We start from the raw sequence: 14275 nt of genomic DNA on the forward strand, positions 1-14275 counted from the left end.
TCCTTTAGAATCTTCCACTTTTTAATATATTTCGAAAATCAGTCCCCAACAACCTATTAAATCATTGTTATCACAAGCACAGATTTTTTTTTCCCCATGGCCATGTGATCGAATACAGCAGCTCTTTTTGATTTACATCTATTCCCTTCCTCATACACATCAGTGTCTCTTTATCATTTAGATTAAATACCAGAATGGTGATTATCTTCATGCCCTCTCTTCCTTCTAAAAAACAATATTGCCTCTAAAACTAGTTAAAATTTAGCAGACCTTTCTGCTTTTTGTAAAGAAATAGTTTGAGCAGATGTTGAGGTGGTTGAAATTCCCCATTATAACAACAGCATGACTCTATGTTCTGCTCATAGGATCTACTGCCACACAGATCTTGTGTGATCTGCTTCCAGAATTAGTCATCCATTGTCTCCTTCCAGCTGGGCAGTCTAGTGTACTCCCACCACAATATTGCTTCTGTTTCTTCTTCCATTAATCTTTAACCAAATGCTTTCTATTATGCTTTCTCCATCTGGTTCACAGATTTCTCTGCAGTAATATGCCCTATTGATACGTACTTCTTTTTTGAACCAACTATATCCTTTGAACTAAACTCCAAATAACTGCAATGACCAATCTTGGTTCCAAAGAACAAATTGTGAATTATGCCTTTCTTCTTTTAGCAGAGAGATATAGGGGACTACAGAAGCAGAATGGAGCACACATTGTCAAACACAGTCAATGTGCCTATTGTTTTTGCTTAACTGATTTCCTTTCTGATAAGGTAACAAAGACCTCTTCCCAAGGTTCAATTCCTAGGAAAATAGAAGTCTAGACAGAAATGATAGTTATATAAAAGCAAAAGGCTTAAATAAGATTTATTTTTAAAAGAAAGGGGGGAAAAGTATTGTTTAATCTCCATTACTACATTTCTATCAATCTTATTCTTCCTTCTGTTAAGTTTTCCAGTTCTATTTTTCAATCAGATTGTTTGTATAGTATAGACACCTGGGGCTATTACTATATTATTTCCTCTTTTCCTAGATATGAATAAATTACTGTGCCTATTAACTGATATTATTCTTCCATGTCATACCTACTACTCCTTGTGGTATCTGGACTAGTAAGTGTGGAATTTTCTCCATTTCCAATTAAACCCCTCTTAGATCCATAATCCTTCACAGGCAAATATCTTCTTCCTACTCTTTGTAAGTGAATGTACATGACTGGCAAAGAGTCCATCATTTTTTTTTAAAATAGTAAGCCTAGACCCAAAAAATGTAAATACCATCTTCATTGTCTTCTTAATCTATTATTCACTTCTTATTAATAGTTTTTGAGGCAATGAGGGTTAAATGACTTACTCGGAGTCACACAAGTAGTAAAGATCCGAGGCCTGATTTGAACTAGACTCCAGGGCTGGTATTCTATTCACCATGCTTCCTAGCTGCCCCCTTAAAGCTTTTTTAATATGCAAGTCCTATCTTAAATTAGCAATAGTGATTAAAATAACTCTTTTGCCCTACTTTCTTTCTCATAGTGTCATAACCTCTAGAGATGCTATCTAGGTTTCTTCTGACATTATTTATCTCTGCTTTTATTACCAGAAAGTTATTATTATGATTAAATAGACTATCATATTCCAAATATCTGTCTCACGAAAACAGTATGGGACAGAAATAAAGATTCTGGGTATTTATCCATTTCCACTCTAAATGTGGAAAATATTTTTTTCTCTTTTCTATTCCTCTCCACTGCTCTCTCCTCTCCATTTCTCTCATCTCTTGCCATTCCCTTGATTTTGCAGCAGGACATTATGGGCCAAACCTGTTCTCTATATTTTATTCTCTACTATATTCTACTGCTACAACTACTGACTTTTTTCCATCCAGTGTTGAACCTGTTAGGATGTTTCATCCTATAGATTTACAGAGAATAATAGTATGTCAGAATGAAGACAGGGCATAGAGAATATTCGGTCAAGTTTTTTTTTAAGATAACTATTTTTTTTTTATTCCTTTCTGTCTTCCCACAATTTCTCTCAAATTATCAGTGTTAAATAACCTCTCTTGAATGACTATTAAATTTAGTGTCTTTACAAGTAAGCTGAAATTCAAACTCTTTACTAATAATTAAAACTCTACAATAATTTAAAACTTAGGGGCAGTAGATAGAGCACCAGTCCTGAAGTCAGAAAGACCTGAGTTCAAATCCAACCTCAGACACTTTTCCTACTTATATGACTCTGGCAAGTCACCAAACCCCAATTGTCTCACAAAAATAAAAGTTTTAAAAATAATAATAATAATAATTTAAAACTTAATCTCTTTACAAATAGCACAGCTTGGGGCAACTAGGCGGGGCAGTGGATAGAGCACCAGCCCTGAAGTCAGGAGAACCTCAGTTCAAATCTGGTCTCAGACACTTAATACTTCCTAGTCTGTGTGACTCTGAGCAAGTCACTTAACCCCAATTGTCTCAATAACAAAAAAAAAAAAAAAGAAAAGAAAATGCTCGGAGCAGAGATGCCTTGTTCAGGTAACCACAAGGAAGCAAATGTTACTGGATCAAAAAGTACATAGAGAATACATTGTATTGACTCCTCTCTTATTTATTATTCCTATAACCACAGAACCAGACCAATTAATGAGATGGATTATCCATCTGAGTATAGTCTCTTATTTGAATTAATCTAAAATTTGTATAGAGTGAATCTTTTTGCAGCAATATCTTTTAGGAAATAAATATTTTTCAGATACGAAAGAAATCAGATCCAAGGAAGATGAAAGCAAAATTCATTACCTAATAATCAGTCTCATTATCTCAATTCTATAAGGGAGATCACATAAAATAATCATTTTGTTAGGGTGCCTTCGTGTGTATGTGTGTGTAAATATGTATTTATCTATATTTTTCCTCATAATGAATGCTATTAAGACACATATAGTACATATACATATGTGTACATATATGTGTGTATACTCATACTTACAAATGTTTTCATAGCATTTGCTATGAAAAAAATAAGTAGAAGGGGAATAAGTGAAAAGTTTAAAGAGTGATTAACAGTGTGTTTCTTTTAAAATATGTTTTATTGATACCTTTTGTAAGGATTAGTCACTTCAACTCTTCTGTCAGCTGCTGTCCTAGTTATTATCTATATCTCTACTATAAGGGAAAAGACATGATAAGTCATATTTATACTAAGCATATGTAATGGCTATTCATTATAAGACTTCAAATGAGCTCCAAGTATAGAGTAAGTCTATTTGATGAAAATGTGAAGTAATACATGAAAAAATATCTCTAACTTCTTGTTCATTCAAGGGTACCAGTCTTATTCACCAGCTTCTTTCCCCAACTATATTTTGATACACTAGAATGACAAGACTCAGAGGCCCGTGTTGATTTAGAACACTGAGAATGGGGTGATGTCCTGAGCATCAAGTTCCAGGAGATGGATCTTTGAAGATTCTTCATGGGAGATGTTATAGCCATAGTCATTACCCAGGGGTGATTCAGAGCCTGCCCAGCTGACATGCGATGATTGGAATCCAGTGTTAATAGTCTGTCTATAAAGTCCTTTGCCAAGTTGGAAACATTTGGCCAAGGCTGAAATAGAAAAAGAAAAAAAAATTGGAATTTAGATATTAGTCTATTCAGAAGGAACATTTAGAAGGCTAGATTTAGAATTAGGAAGCCTGGTTTTTGGTTAGGAAAACCACTTTATAAGCCATTTCCCAAGTGATAAATGGTCAAATGATATGAATGGACAGTTTTCAGTTGAAGAAATTAAAACTATCTATAGGTATATGAAGAAGTGTTCTAATTCATTTTTGATTAGAGAAATGCAAATTAAAACAATTCTGAGGTACCATATCACATCTCTCAGGTTGTCCAATATGACAAAAAAAGGAAAGTGATAAGATTGAAAAAAATGTGGGGGAAATTGGGACACTAATGCCTTGTTAGTGGAGTTGCAAATTGAGCATTCTGAAGAGCAATTTGGAACCACTCCCAAAGAAAACCAAACTGTGTCTATCCTTTGACCCAGCAATACACTACTAGGTCTGTATCACAAAGAGATAATAAAAAAAGTGGAAAAGACTTACATATAGAAAAATACTTATAGGGGAGAACTAGGTGGGGGCAATGGATAGAGCACTATCCCTGAAGTCAGGAGGACTTGAGTTCAAATCTAGCCTCAGACACTTAACATTTCCAAGCTGTTTTACTCTGGGCAAGTCACTTAACTGTAAATGCCTCAGGGGGAAATATATATATCAACCTTTTCTGTGATGGCAAAATATTTAAAATTGAGGGGATGTACATTAATTGGGGAATGGTTAGACAAGCTGTGTAGTGTGGCATTGTATTCCAGACATAATGGAATACTATTGTGTAATAAGAAATGATGAACAGGAGATTGCAGAAAAACCTGAAAAGACTTGTATAAACTGATGCAAAGTGAAATGAACAGAAACATAAAAACATGGTACACAGTATCAATAACATTGATTGATGTTCAACTATGATTGACTCAGCTCTTCTCAGCAACACAATGATCCAGGACAAGTTCAAAGGACTTAGAAAGGACAATGCTATGCATAACCAAATAAAAAATTAATGGACTTGAGATACAGATTGAAGCATATTTTTTTTTCACTTTATTCTTTCTTGTGTTTTTATTTCTTTTGATCTGTTTCTTCTTTCACAACTATGACTAATATGGAGATATGTTTTATATGATAACATACATATAAACTATATCAAACTGCCTACCATTTTTGAAAAGGGGAGGGAAGAAATGAAAAGAGAAAGAAAAGATATGGAAATCAAAATCTTATAAAAAAATGAATGCTAAGAATCTTCTTCACAAAGTTTTACATAAATGAATGTTGAAAACTCTTTACATCTATTTGGAAATATTAAATACTATTGAAAAATCCTCTTGATATATTAGTGGGGGAGGAAGAATGCTATTTTTTAAAAACCCACCTTCTGTACTTAATAGCTATTTGACTATAGACAAGTTACTTATGATTTGCAAAACTGGGAAAGAGATATATAGCACTTCTACTTCACAGAATTTCTTAGAGATTTAAAAGTGCTGTGTTGTGAAGACCAAGTTAGCACCCTGGATGCCTTAGAATCAGCCGGAGTCAGGATAAGCAAAAGTCCTTGGTCTTTAGGGGTAGAAGTGAAGGGGATGGACACAAGCTCTTCATGACCTCCCTTCTCCTTGTCTACTGCCAAAAGTGACCCTGGCTTGTCTTACTCCACTCCCTAATCCCTCCTACAATTATCTGTATACACCAAAAGATCAAGCCAGCACAGAATAGTGAGAAGGGCCATTTTCCAAGCATATGCTAAATGGTATTGTCCAATCGGTAATTAGCCTTAAGTGCTCGGTTGTCTGATTCCAGTGCACATATTGAGAGTTTCAGCCCTTTACACTATGCAATCATTCTTATATACAAGTCAGATATCATTATTATTAAGGCCAGAGTATATCCAACTCTGAAGCTTTTTTGCCATAAAAATACATGACTATTAACATAGAATAAACCTAAGGCTCCTCTCCTCTTTAAGAGAATGTAGCAGTACATCCTATTTACTGATTAATTCTCTATTTAACAAAAGAGAATTCCTAGAGTAAGAGATTAAAAGCTAGAAGGAATTTTAGAGATCATCTAGTCTAACTTCCTCAGGTGAGGAAACTGAGGTTCAAAGAAGCTAAGTGCTCAGGTGATATGATTCTAAGGTCAGTGTTCTTTCCATAATACACTGTGTTTTTATGGGGAATTCTTTCTTAGAAACTAGCAGGCTTAAAAATTACCATACTAAAGGTTTAGAAGGGGCAAAAACAACATTAGTTATATGGAATCCAAGTTTCCAGGAAACTCTGGGACACCTGTTGCATATGTAGGAGACTTATTAATTTGAGAATGTTGGTACGATGTTTTATGCCTGTGTGGAGAGCACAGTTAGTGCAAGAACTTTGGAGAGAAAAAAATATTCATTGAAAGGATATTTCCTCATCACACATAGAACCAGTTCTTTGGGACCAATTTTAGACATGTAAAGAAAGAGGAAGAAAGACTCAGGAAACTGTAGACATATAAAGGAAGACGGTTTTCCAATATGTACTTGGTTTCAAGCTTTCTTCTCTAGGAACCCTTGCATGAAATTGGGAAGAGTTTCTCTTGGTTTGAGATAAGAGCTCATCAGGGTCAGCTAGATGGTGTAGTAGGATAGAGCACCACCCTCCTGAAGTCAGGAGGACTTGAGTTCAAATCTTACTTTAAATACTTAATACTTTTTTGCTAGGTGACTTGAGGAAGTCACTTAACCCCAGTTGCCTCAGGAAAAAGAGAGAGAGAGATAAAAGATCTTTGTAATTTCAGGAAAATAAATTCTGTTATATTCTAATTTGCATAAATTTTTTCATTTTTGTTTGCCATTTATTAGGTTAATGGGTTTTATTTGCTATTCACTTTTTGCAACAGTCTTTTGTATAAGCAGTGTTGGTGGGAAGGTATTAAAAAGTTTCAAATAATGTGCTGAAGAAGTATAAGTCTCCTTCTATAAGATCAACCAAAAAAGAAGCTTTTTGTTTTAAAAGCAAAATTGTGCCCTTAAACCAGCAATATTTAAGGGAGCACATAGATGTAATTCTATTCTAGTACATGGAGAAAAAAGCACCATGTAGTCTTTCTCCTACTCCCCTTAAAAGCAGGACTGGTAGTGTCTCTTAGACAAGGTAGGCAAATTCCAGAGATATTTATTAATGCTTCTTATGAACACATTTAATTAATCCCATGTGAATATATACATTTACATGGGAATTCACAGATACATCTTGGATTATTGTGAGAATCAAATGAGATAATAATTGTCAAGTATTTACCATAGTGCTTGCCACATAGTAGGTTCTTAATTAATTCTTGTTGCTTTTGCCCTACCCATTTTTTCTTATATATACAATTGGGAAAATACCTAATTTTGTGATTACTATGCCCAATTACTTTTGGGTCCACTGAATTCTATGATCCCAGAGAGGGCATTGCTCCATGGGTTTATTACAGTTCTATGTTCACAACTATGGAAAGGGAAAGGGAGAGAGAGGGGAATAATTGTTGCATTTCAATGAAGGGATTCTCCTGAATACAGAGTTCTCATTGTCTTCAACCAGCAGACCGGCACAGGAATTTAGTGTGCAGAGGAGATAGGATATGGCTCAGTAACAGCTACTAGCTCTATCTGACATTTGGATACTTTAATCTGGTTATGTTTACAGTGTTTAAAATACATTATAAATACAACAGTAGCAATTCACATGGGAGTTGGAAGGAAACAGTGTTCCCTATAGTCAAACAATCCATATTATTCAATGACCCAGAGCACCTAAGAGAAATGGATAGTTAGCCTCCTCCTCCCACTATCTATAAGAAATCCTATGAAAGACTCGAAGATTCCTTCAGTTTGTCTCAGACACTGTAGCTGTTTTTTATAATTTTGTTCAATTTTAAATGTAAGGTTAGAATGCCTGATGAAACAAAGGGCCTCCTTCCGAAATTTATCACTAATATTCCATCAGGGTGAGAAAGTGGAAATAGGATATGATTCCATACATAGACATTCTACATAGACATAGACATTAGTGTATGTCTACACAGACATAGACATTCAGAATATGAACTGAGAAAAACCAATTTCATTGTTGGGTATGTGTGTGTGTGTGTGTGTGTGTGTGTGTGTGTATACATACCTTTCCTTGGCAAAAGATTAATAGGAGCTCTTTCTGTGGTGGCCAAAATAAATAAATAAATAAAGCCAAAACAAGCAAACAAACCTGGAATCCAAGTGGATACTCATTCATTGATTAAGAAATAACTGATCAAATTGAAGGCTATAAGGCGTGAAATATTCTTGCCCCATAAGAAATAAGCAATGTGAGGAATTTAGAGAAGTACTTGAATACTTGAAGTGTAACTGAGTTAGAGTGAAACTAGGAAAGCAAGATACTCAATGATCTATGATCATGTAAATGAGAAGAACACTAAAATGACACAAAATACTGCATGCACAATTGTAATGACCAATCTTGGCCAGGAGAGAAGAGGTGTACTTCTCTTTTGGAAAGGTGAAGGACTATACAGAATACTGCATAAGCCATCCTATACTGAAGCTGTGTCTATTGGTTTAAATTATTTTTGTTACCAGGGAAAGTTCAGGCAGGATAATGTTAGGGATATCTGGAAATTACCATCATGTAAAAACAAGTTTTCAAAAATTAGTTTTAAAAATGACATTAAAATTCTATGTTTTTTTAAGAGAATATGAACAAATCAGGAAGCCACTTTTCCATTCCTTTAGAGATAATTAGCAATATCTATCTTAAAGTAATTCACAGAATCCAAGTACTGTCTAAAATGAAATAACTATTCTGAAATCTAGACAAAGCATTCCATTGGACATCAAAGTAGCATGCATTTTAATTTTGTCCAAACTCAGCTCTGAATTCTTATAGTTTTATCTGGATTCCATTCTATTTAAATAAAGATTAAATTGCAGGTATCCTAAGTTTAAAAGGTAGCTTGAGGTAGCTGATAAGAAAAGGTGAACAGAGCAGATATAGATTCAATGTACCTGGAACATATAACTTTTTTTTTGGGGGGGGGGAGCCATTTAACTATTTGATGCCCCCAGACAACTCTCTAAGATTATAAATTGTAGAACACTTTTGAATCTGCACAGGTATAAGGAATTTCCATCCCATGAGGAATTCCTCATATATGAAATCAGAGATCTGAACCAAAGTAACAATAACAGCAAAAGATGTTAGAATTGGTTATGAGATAATAAGCTAAATCTTTCTCTAAAGAGCATAAAATATGCACACTGCAGCTTCTGAGACACTTAGTAAATAAGTTTCAGTAGAATATAGTGTCTTATAGGCAGAAACTATTTCTTTTTTTTTTTTTTGTCTTTCTAATCCCCGTACTAAATATAGTAGCTGGCATTTAATTGTCATTCAATCAATGTTGAATACCAAATGCAAATATATTTGACATTCAGCTAAAGAAAAATGAAAAGTCTTGAAAAACAAAAAGTATTTTAAGAGTTGTTGGGTTTTTTTTTTTTTTGAGGAGGGGGGAGGATTCTGAGCATGGTGACATTCAGGTCATATGCCTAATAAGATGGACTAGTAAACCCTTTCTCAAAACAAAAAATCTCTAAAGGAATATCAAGACTCAAAGAGGTTAAATATCTTGCTCTTGGTCACATAGCTAATCAAATCTGAGAGCCTTCTCATGCTGCCAGATCATGCTGCCTTTCAGTTATTTATTTAATGCTCATTGTTTGTGGATTATTCAGTACTTTTGTTTTTCTTCTTATTTTTTCCTTCTCCAGTTCTTTGTCCATTTTTTCTCTTCCTCTTAGCATCATAAGTAGAATTTCTAGAATTTAATTTTTTTTAAATGGAAGCCAAAACTCAAACCAATCAATTCTATTTACTCAAGTACCTCTGCAAAAAAAAAAAATTTGGTTCTATCATAGAGGCAGTCCTTTATAAAATTAAAGACCATTCCAAAGCATAGTGATTTTTAAATCCTGCTTAACAGAAAACAAGACTAAATGTAGGTGATATCTAGAATGAGAATCCTTCATTGTTGTTTTTCTTTTCAGAAGCTCAAAAGATTGGTTTAATTGACAATTTCTGTTTAAGCTATGGACATCCTACCTCATTCTCATCCAGAGTATTTCCACTCCATTTCCTTAGATAATTCAAAGTGTTCTGCCTCCTAATTTCCTTGCTATCTGTTAGCAGTTGTATCATTTGTCTCAGTCACTCTCTCTCTCACAGGGTCACACAAATGCATTGATTCAATGGTTTGTAATGTTTTCTATGACTATACTTTTTCTTTCTAAATATTTGTAGGTAAATACATCTTTGTTTTCATATTAGTAGGTTTCAGTGAACTCTTAGAAATAATGTTTTGGTTTTAAGTTATTCAGAATTTAACTTTCAAGTTCATTCTATAGCTTAAAAATAGATGACTCAGATCTGTCACATGCTCACCTCTTTAGATTCTAACTATCAGGGCTAATGATGATGAAAAGGCACTTCCTTTTGTACTTTATTAAATATTTTTATTTTCCCTAGTCACATGCAAAATAATTTGACATTTGTTTTTAAAACTTTGAGTTCCAGATCTTCTCCCTCCCCCCCTTTCCTTCAGTCCCATGGAAAAGACACATGTATAGTTATGCAAAGCATTTCCATAAAAGTCATGTTATGAAAGAAAACAGATTCTTGCTAACCCCTCCACCCCCAGAGAAAAAAACCCTCAAGAAAAAATAAAGTAAACAAAATATATATTTCAATCTGTATTCACATACAGTCAGTGCTTTCTCTGGATATGGATAGCATTTTTCATCATAAGTCCTTCAGGGTAGTCATGGATCATTGTATTGCTAAGAATAGCAAAGGCATTCACAGTTAATCACCCTACAATATTGCTATTACTTTGTACACAGTACATTTCACTTTGCTTAAGCTGATGGAAGACTTTCCAGGTTTTGGGGGGAGGATCCTGCTCATCATTTCTTATAGAATGCAGCATTCCATCATAATCACATTCCATAATTTATTCAACCATTCACCAATTTATAATAATCCCCTGAATTCTAATTCTTTGCCCTGAGAAAAGAGTTGCTATAAATATTTTTGTACATATAGGTCCTAGAAGAAGCATTTATTGCAAAGTGTTTGATATAATCATTATATATCCTACAAAACAACCAGCCAGGAGATTGTACATTCTTTCATCTTGATCTTAATTTTTTTAAATTGTGATCAACTTGCTGAATATGCTACTTGCTGAAGTCTAAGTAATTAACAGTAGATTTAATTACAGAGTTTTCAGAGTGTTGGAAAAACTAACAACATCCTAAAAATTTGAGTAGATGGCAAAGCTATAATTCAATGCATTAGGCTTAGAGCCAAATAAAAAATTAACATTTTCCTTGAAAATTAGTGGCAACTTTAAGCAAAACTGCCACTGGTGATCACCCTCTTAAATTAGCACCATCTTAATGCATCTCACAATGCCTGGTTATTGCTGAATTTAGCTTCAAGTTGTACAACTAAATTATACCTCTGTGTATCACAACTCTAGGACCCATTTTCTCTGCTTTTATTGGAAGTAAATTAACAACACACGTGAGCACACAAAGAGCATGTGATTCCTGATATCCACTCACCTTTGTTGAATGACACATAACTCTACAAATAATATTTATGTAGTAAATTCGTGATCAAAGATTCCCCCCCCCCATTCTTTACTCTAGGATCCTTGCTTTGGTTAACTTTTAATTAAAATTAAAACAAGGAATAGCTAAGAATTTTATTGTAATATTTCATCTATTTGAGTATATGTCAAATTTATAGAAGGTAATGATTGTAAAGATATTCAGGACAGCATATTTCATAGATGTCTATTGTCTGAATGAACACTGAAGTAACCAAAATTCACATGTGCAGTGTATATACATATGTATATATCCATATATATAATATAAGTAGGTATAATATGTGCAAATGTATCAATATAGAAAAGTCCTAGTGAGAAAATTGCTTTGATTAATGCATATCAAGAACTGTTTTTCAACTCTTAGTCTTAAAATTTTTTTCTGAGACACTAAGAAGTGAAGTAATTTGGCAATGATCACAAAGTCACATGGATCAGACACACAGGGGATGAATCTACGCGTATATGAGAAAACACCGAGGGAGTTCATAAGCAAATATGAAGAAAACCAGGAGAGGGCAGTGTTACAGAAGTCAGAGAAGAAAGAGTGCAGGACCATAAGATGATTGTTGATACCCAGCTATCCCTTCCACATCATGCAGGTTAGGGACAAGGCGTTCCTGTGATCTGTAATCTCTACATAAAATTTTTTGGCCTTCCCTTTGTGCCAGAGCAGAAGTCTGTTTTGTTGTTTTTTTTTTTTTTTTCCTTTTATGGCATGTTTACAGTACCTTCTTGTAAAATTTGGGTTAAGTATTTGGTCATAGGCTGTGTCATCTGCTTGACCTTTGCATATCATCTGCTGTTTCCACAACCCCGCCAAAAAAATTCCCATTTAGTTTCTTACGCATTCATGCAATATATCGAAATCGTGACGGGTAAAGTTGCAATATTAAAGGTACAAATGTAAAAAGCCACATAAAGATCAATGAGAAGAGACACAAAAACAGAGAAATCTTGTCCCTATATCAACTAGCAAGCATTCATTAAGCACCTATAAAGTGTGAGGTATTGTGCTAAAAAATGGAGATATGAAGAAAAAGTCCTTCTTGCCCTTAAGAAACTTATAATCTATTGAAGGATATAACATGTGCACATATGAATAATATAGAACAGATACAAAATGAATGGTAGATAGTTTGGTGGAGGTGGAGCAAGATGGTGGAGTAAAGGCAGGAACTTGCCCAACTTCTCCCAACCACTCCAAATCCCTTTAAATAATGACTCTAAACAAATTTTAGGGTATCAGAACACCTAAAAAAAATGGACTAGAATATTTTCTAGTTGAAGGCAACTTAGAAGGTCAGCAGAAAAGTCTGTGATACCAGGATGGAAGTCCAGTGTGCAGTCCCAGAGCAGTCCATGCTAGCACAGCCCTGGCCCTAAACTCAGCAGCCCTAGAGACAGCAAAACAGGACTCTGTTCCTTTAGCACACTAGATCTAATAGCTCCAGGGCAGAAAAAAGTGCTTGTAGTCAGGTTCCTAGAAGGATTTCTGAAAACAGCTGCACAAACCCCCAGAAGCTTAGGACAGTTCACTCTCTGCCCCAGGAACAGAATCTTACTTTAACCAAGAGATAAAAGCTGAGTGATAGGCTAGGAAAATGAGAAGATGACCAAAAAAAAAGTTTCTTTCCATTGAAAATTATTATGGTGATAAGAAAGATCAAAATACACACTGAGAAGATGTTAACAAAGTCAAATCTTCCGTATCCAAAGTCTCCAAGTAAAAAAAGAATTGGGCTCAGGTCATGGAAAAGCTCAAAAGGCATTTCAAAAATTAAGGAAGAGAGATAGAGAAAGAATTAGGAAAAGGTACTTTGGGGAAGAAAGTTCTTTAGCAGCTGGGAGTAGGGAGTGGAAAAGGGAAAAGCAGATCCAGAAAGGCTTACTGATCAAGGTAACACCTGAGCTGAATTTTGAAGGAAATTAGGGATTTTAAGAGACAATGGCAAAAAAAAAAAAAGCTAGTATCCCCCAAACATAGGGGACACTCAATGCAAAGGTGAGAAGGTACAACTCCAAAGATTCCAGTGTGGCTGGAACATAAAATACAAGGAAAGAATTAGCAAATTGTAAAATTATAAATTGTTGGGGGGAAAAACACTGGAAAGGGGAAGGAGGGATGAGGTTGTAAAGAATTTACAATTTTTCATATAGATATAGATATTTACATATATAGTTACACATTGTAACTTAACTCTAACATAGTGATGTCATTTTGGTCTTTGAGAATGGACAACAACCAAGTTGTATGTGTAGATAGAAATGTATATATAAATAGATAAATATATAGAGGTCTCTATTTCATCCTTGAAGCAATAGAGCATCACAGTAGTTTGCAGAGCAGTAGAGGTGACACAATCAGAACTGAGCTTTAGGAGCACCCCTCTGGCAACCACATGAACATGATTGGAACTTGAAGGCAAAGAGACCAAATAAGAGGCAGGACTCTAGAGTTGATGAGGTCTTGTACTAGAGTAAATAACTATATGAGTGGTGAATGAGTAATGAGAGAAATTATTTTATTTTTATTTTTTCACTTATTATTACTATTAATATATATGTAAAACATTTACTAATAGTAATAATTATTATATTATTAAAATTTTTTATATTATATTAAATTAATTGTTGAAGCAGTGAGTGGATAGAGAGAGGAGCCCTGGAGTCAAGAGGAACTGAATTCAAATACAGCTTCAGACACTTACTAAACATTTACTCAGACCCCCAAAACATTGTTAAACTGGGATATAAGTTTTTCTTCTTTGTCCTTCATTGATACCCATCTCCTGTAAAAAGTTAGTCTCTGAAGGACATGACTAACTGAGATTATCCTTAACCCACAGGAACATGCTATTCTATCTTGGCTCAAACCCCACTCAGCTAGGAGACCTTACTTAAAATGTTTAGAGTATAAACAGAATCCAGTCTAGGTGAAATCTTAACAATCACCCTCCCTCCTT

The 14275-nt window shown here is 34.5% G+C and overlaps 1 protein-coding gene across 1 annotated transcript in view; it reads right to left on the minus strand.

The window, feature by feature from the left end:
- Nucleotides 1-2982: 2982 nt before the first annotated feature.
- PSKH2 (protein serine kinase H2) overlaps nt 2983-14275 on the minus strand; it is a 31927-nt gene continuing 20634 nt past the window's right edge. The window contains exon 3 of the mRNA XM_012551303.2: nt 2983-3603. Within this exon, the coding sequence (XP_012406757.1) occupies nt 3310-3603 (294 nt within the window). The 3' untranslated portion in view covers nt 2983-3309. The remainder of the gene's footprint in view (nt 3604-14275) is intronic.

The sequence above is a fragment of the Sarcophilus harrisii genome, chromosome 1, assembly GCF_902635505.1.
Source record: "Sarcophilus harrisii chromosome 1, mSarHar1.11, whole genome shotgun sequence".
In the NCBI taxonomy this organism is placed as follows: domain Eukaryota; kingdom Metazoa; phylum Chordata; class Mammalia; order Dasyuromorphia; family Dasyuridae; genus Sarcophilus; species Sarcophilus harrisii.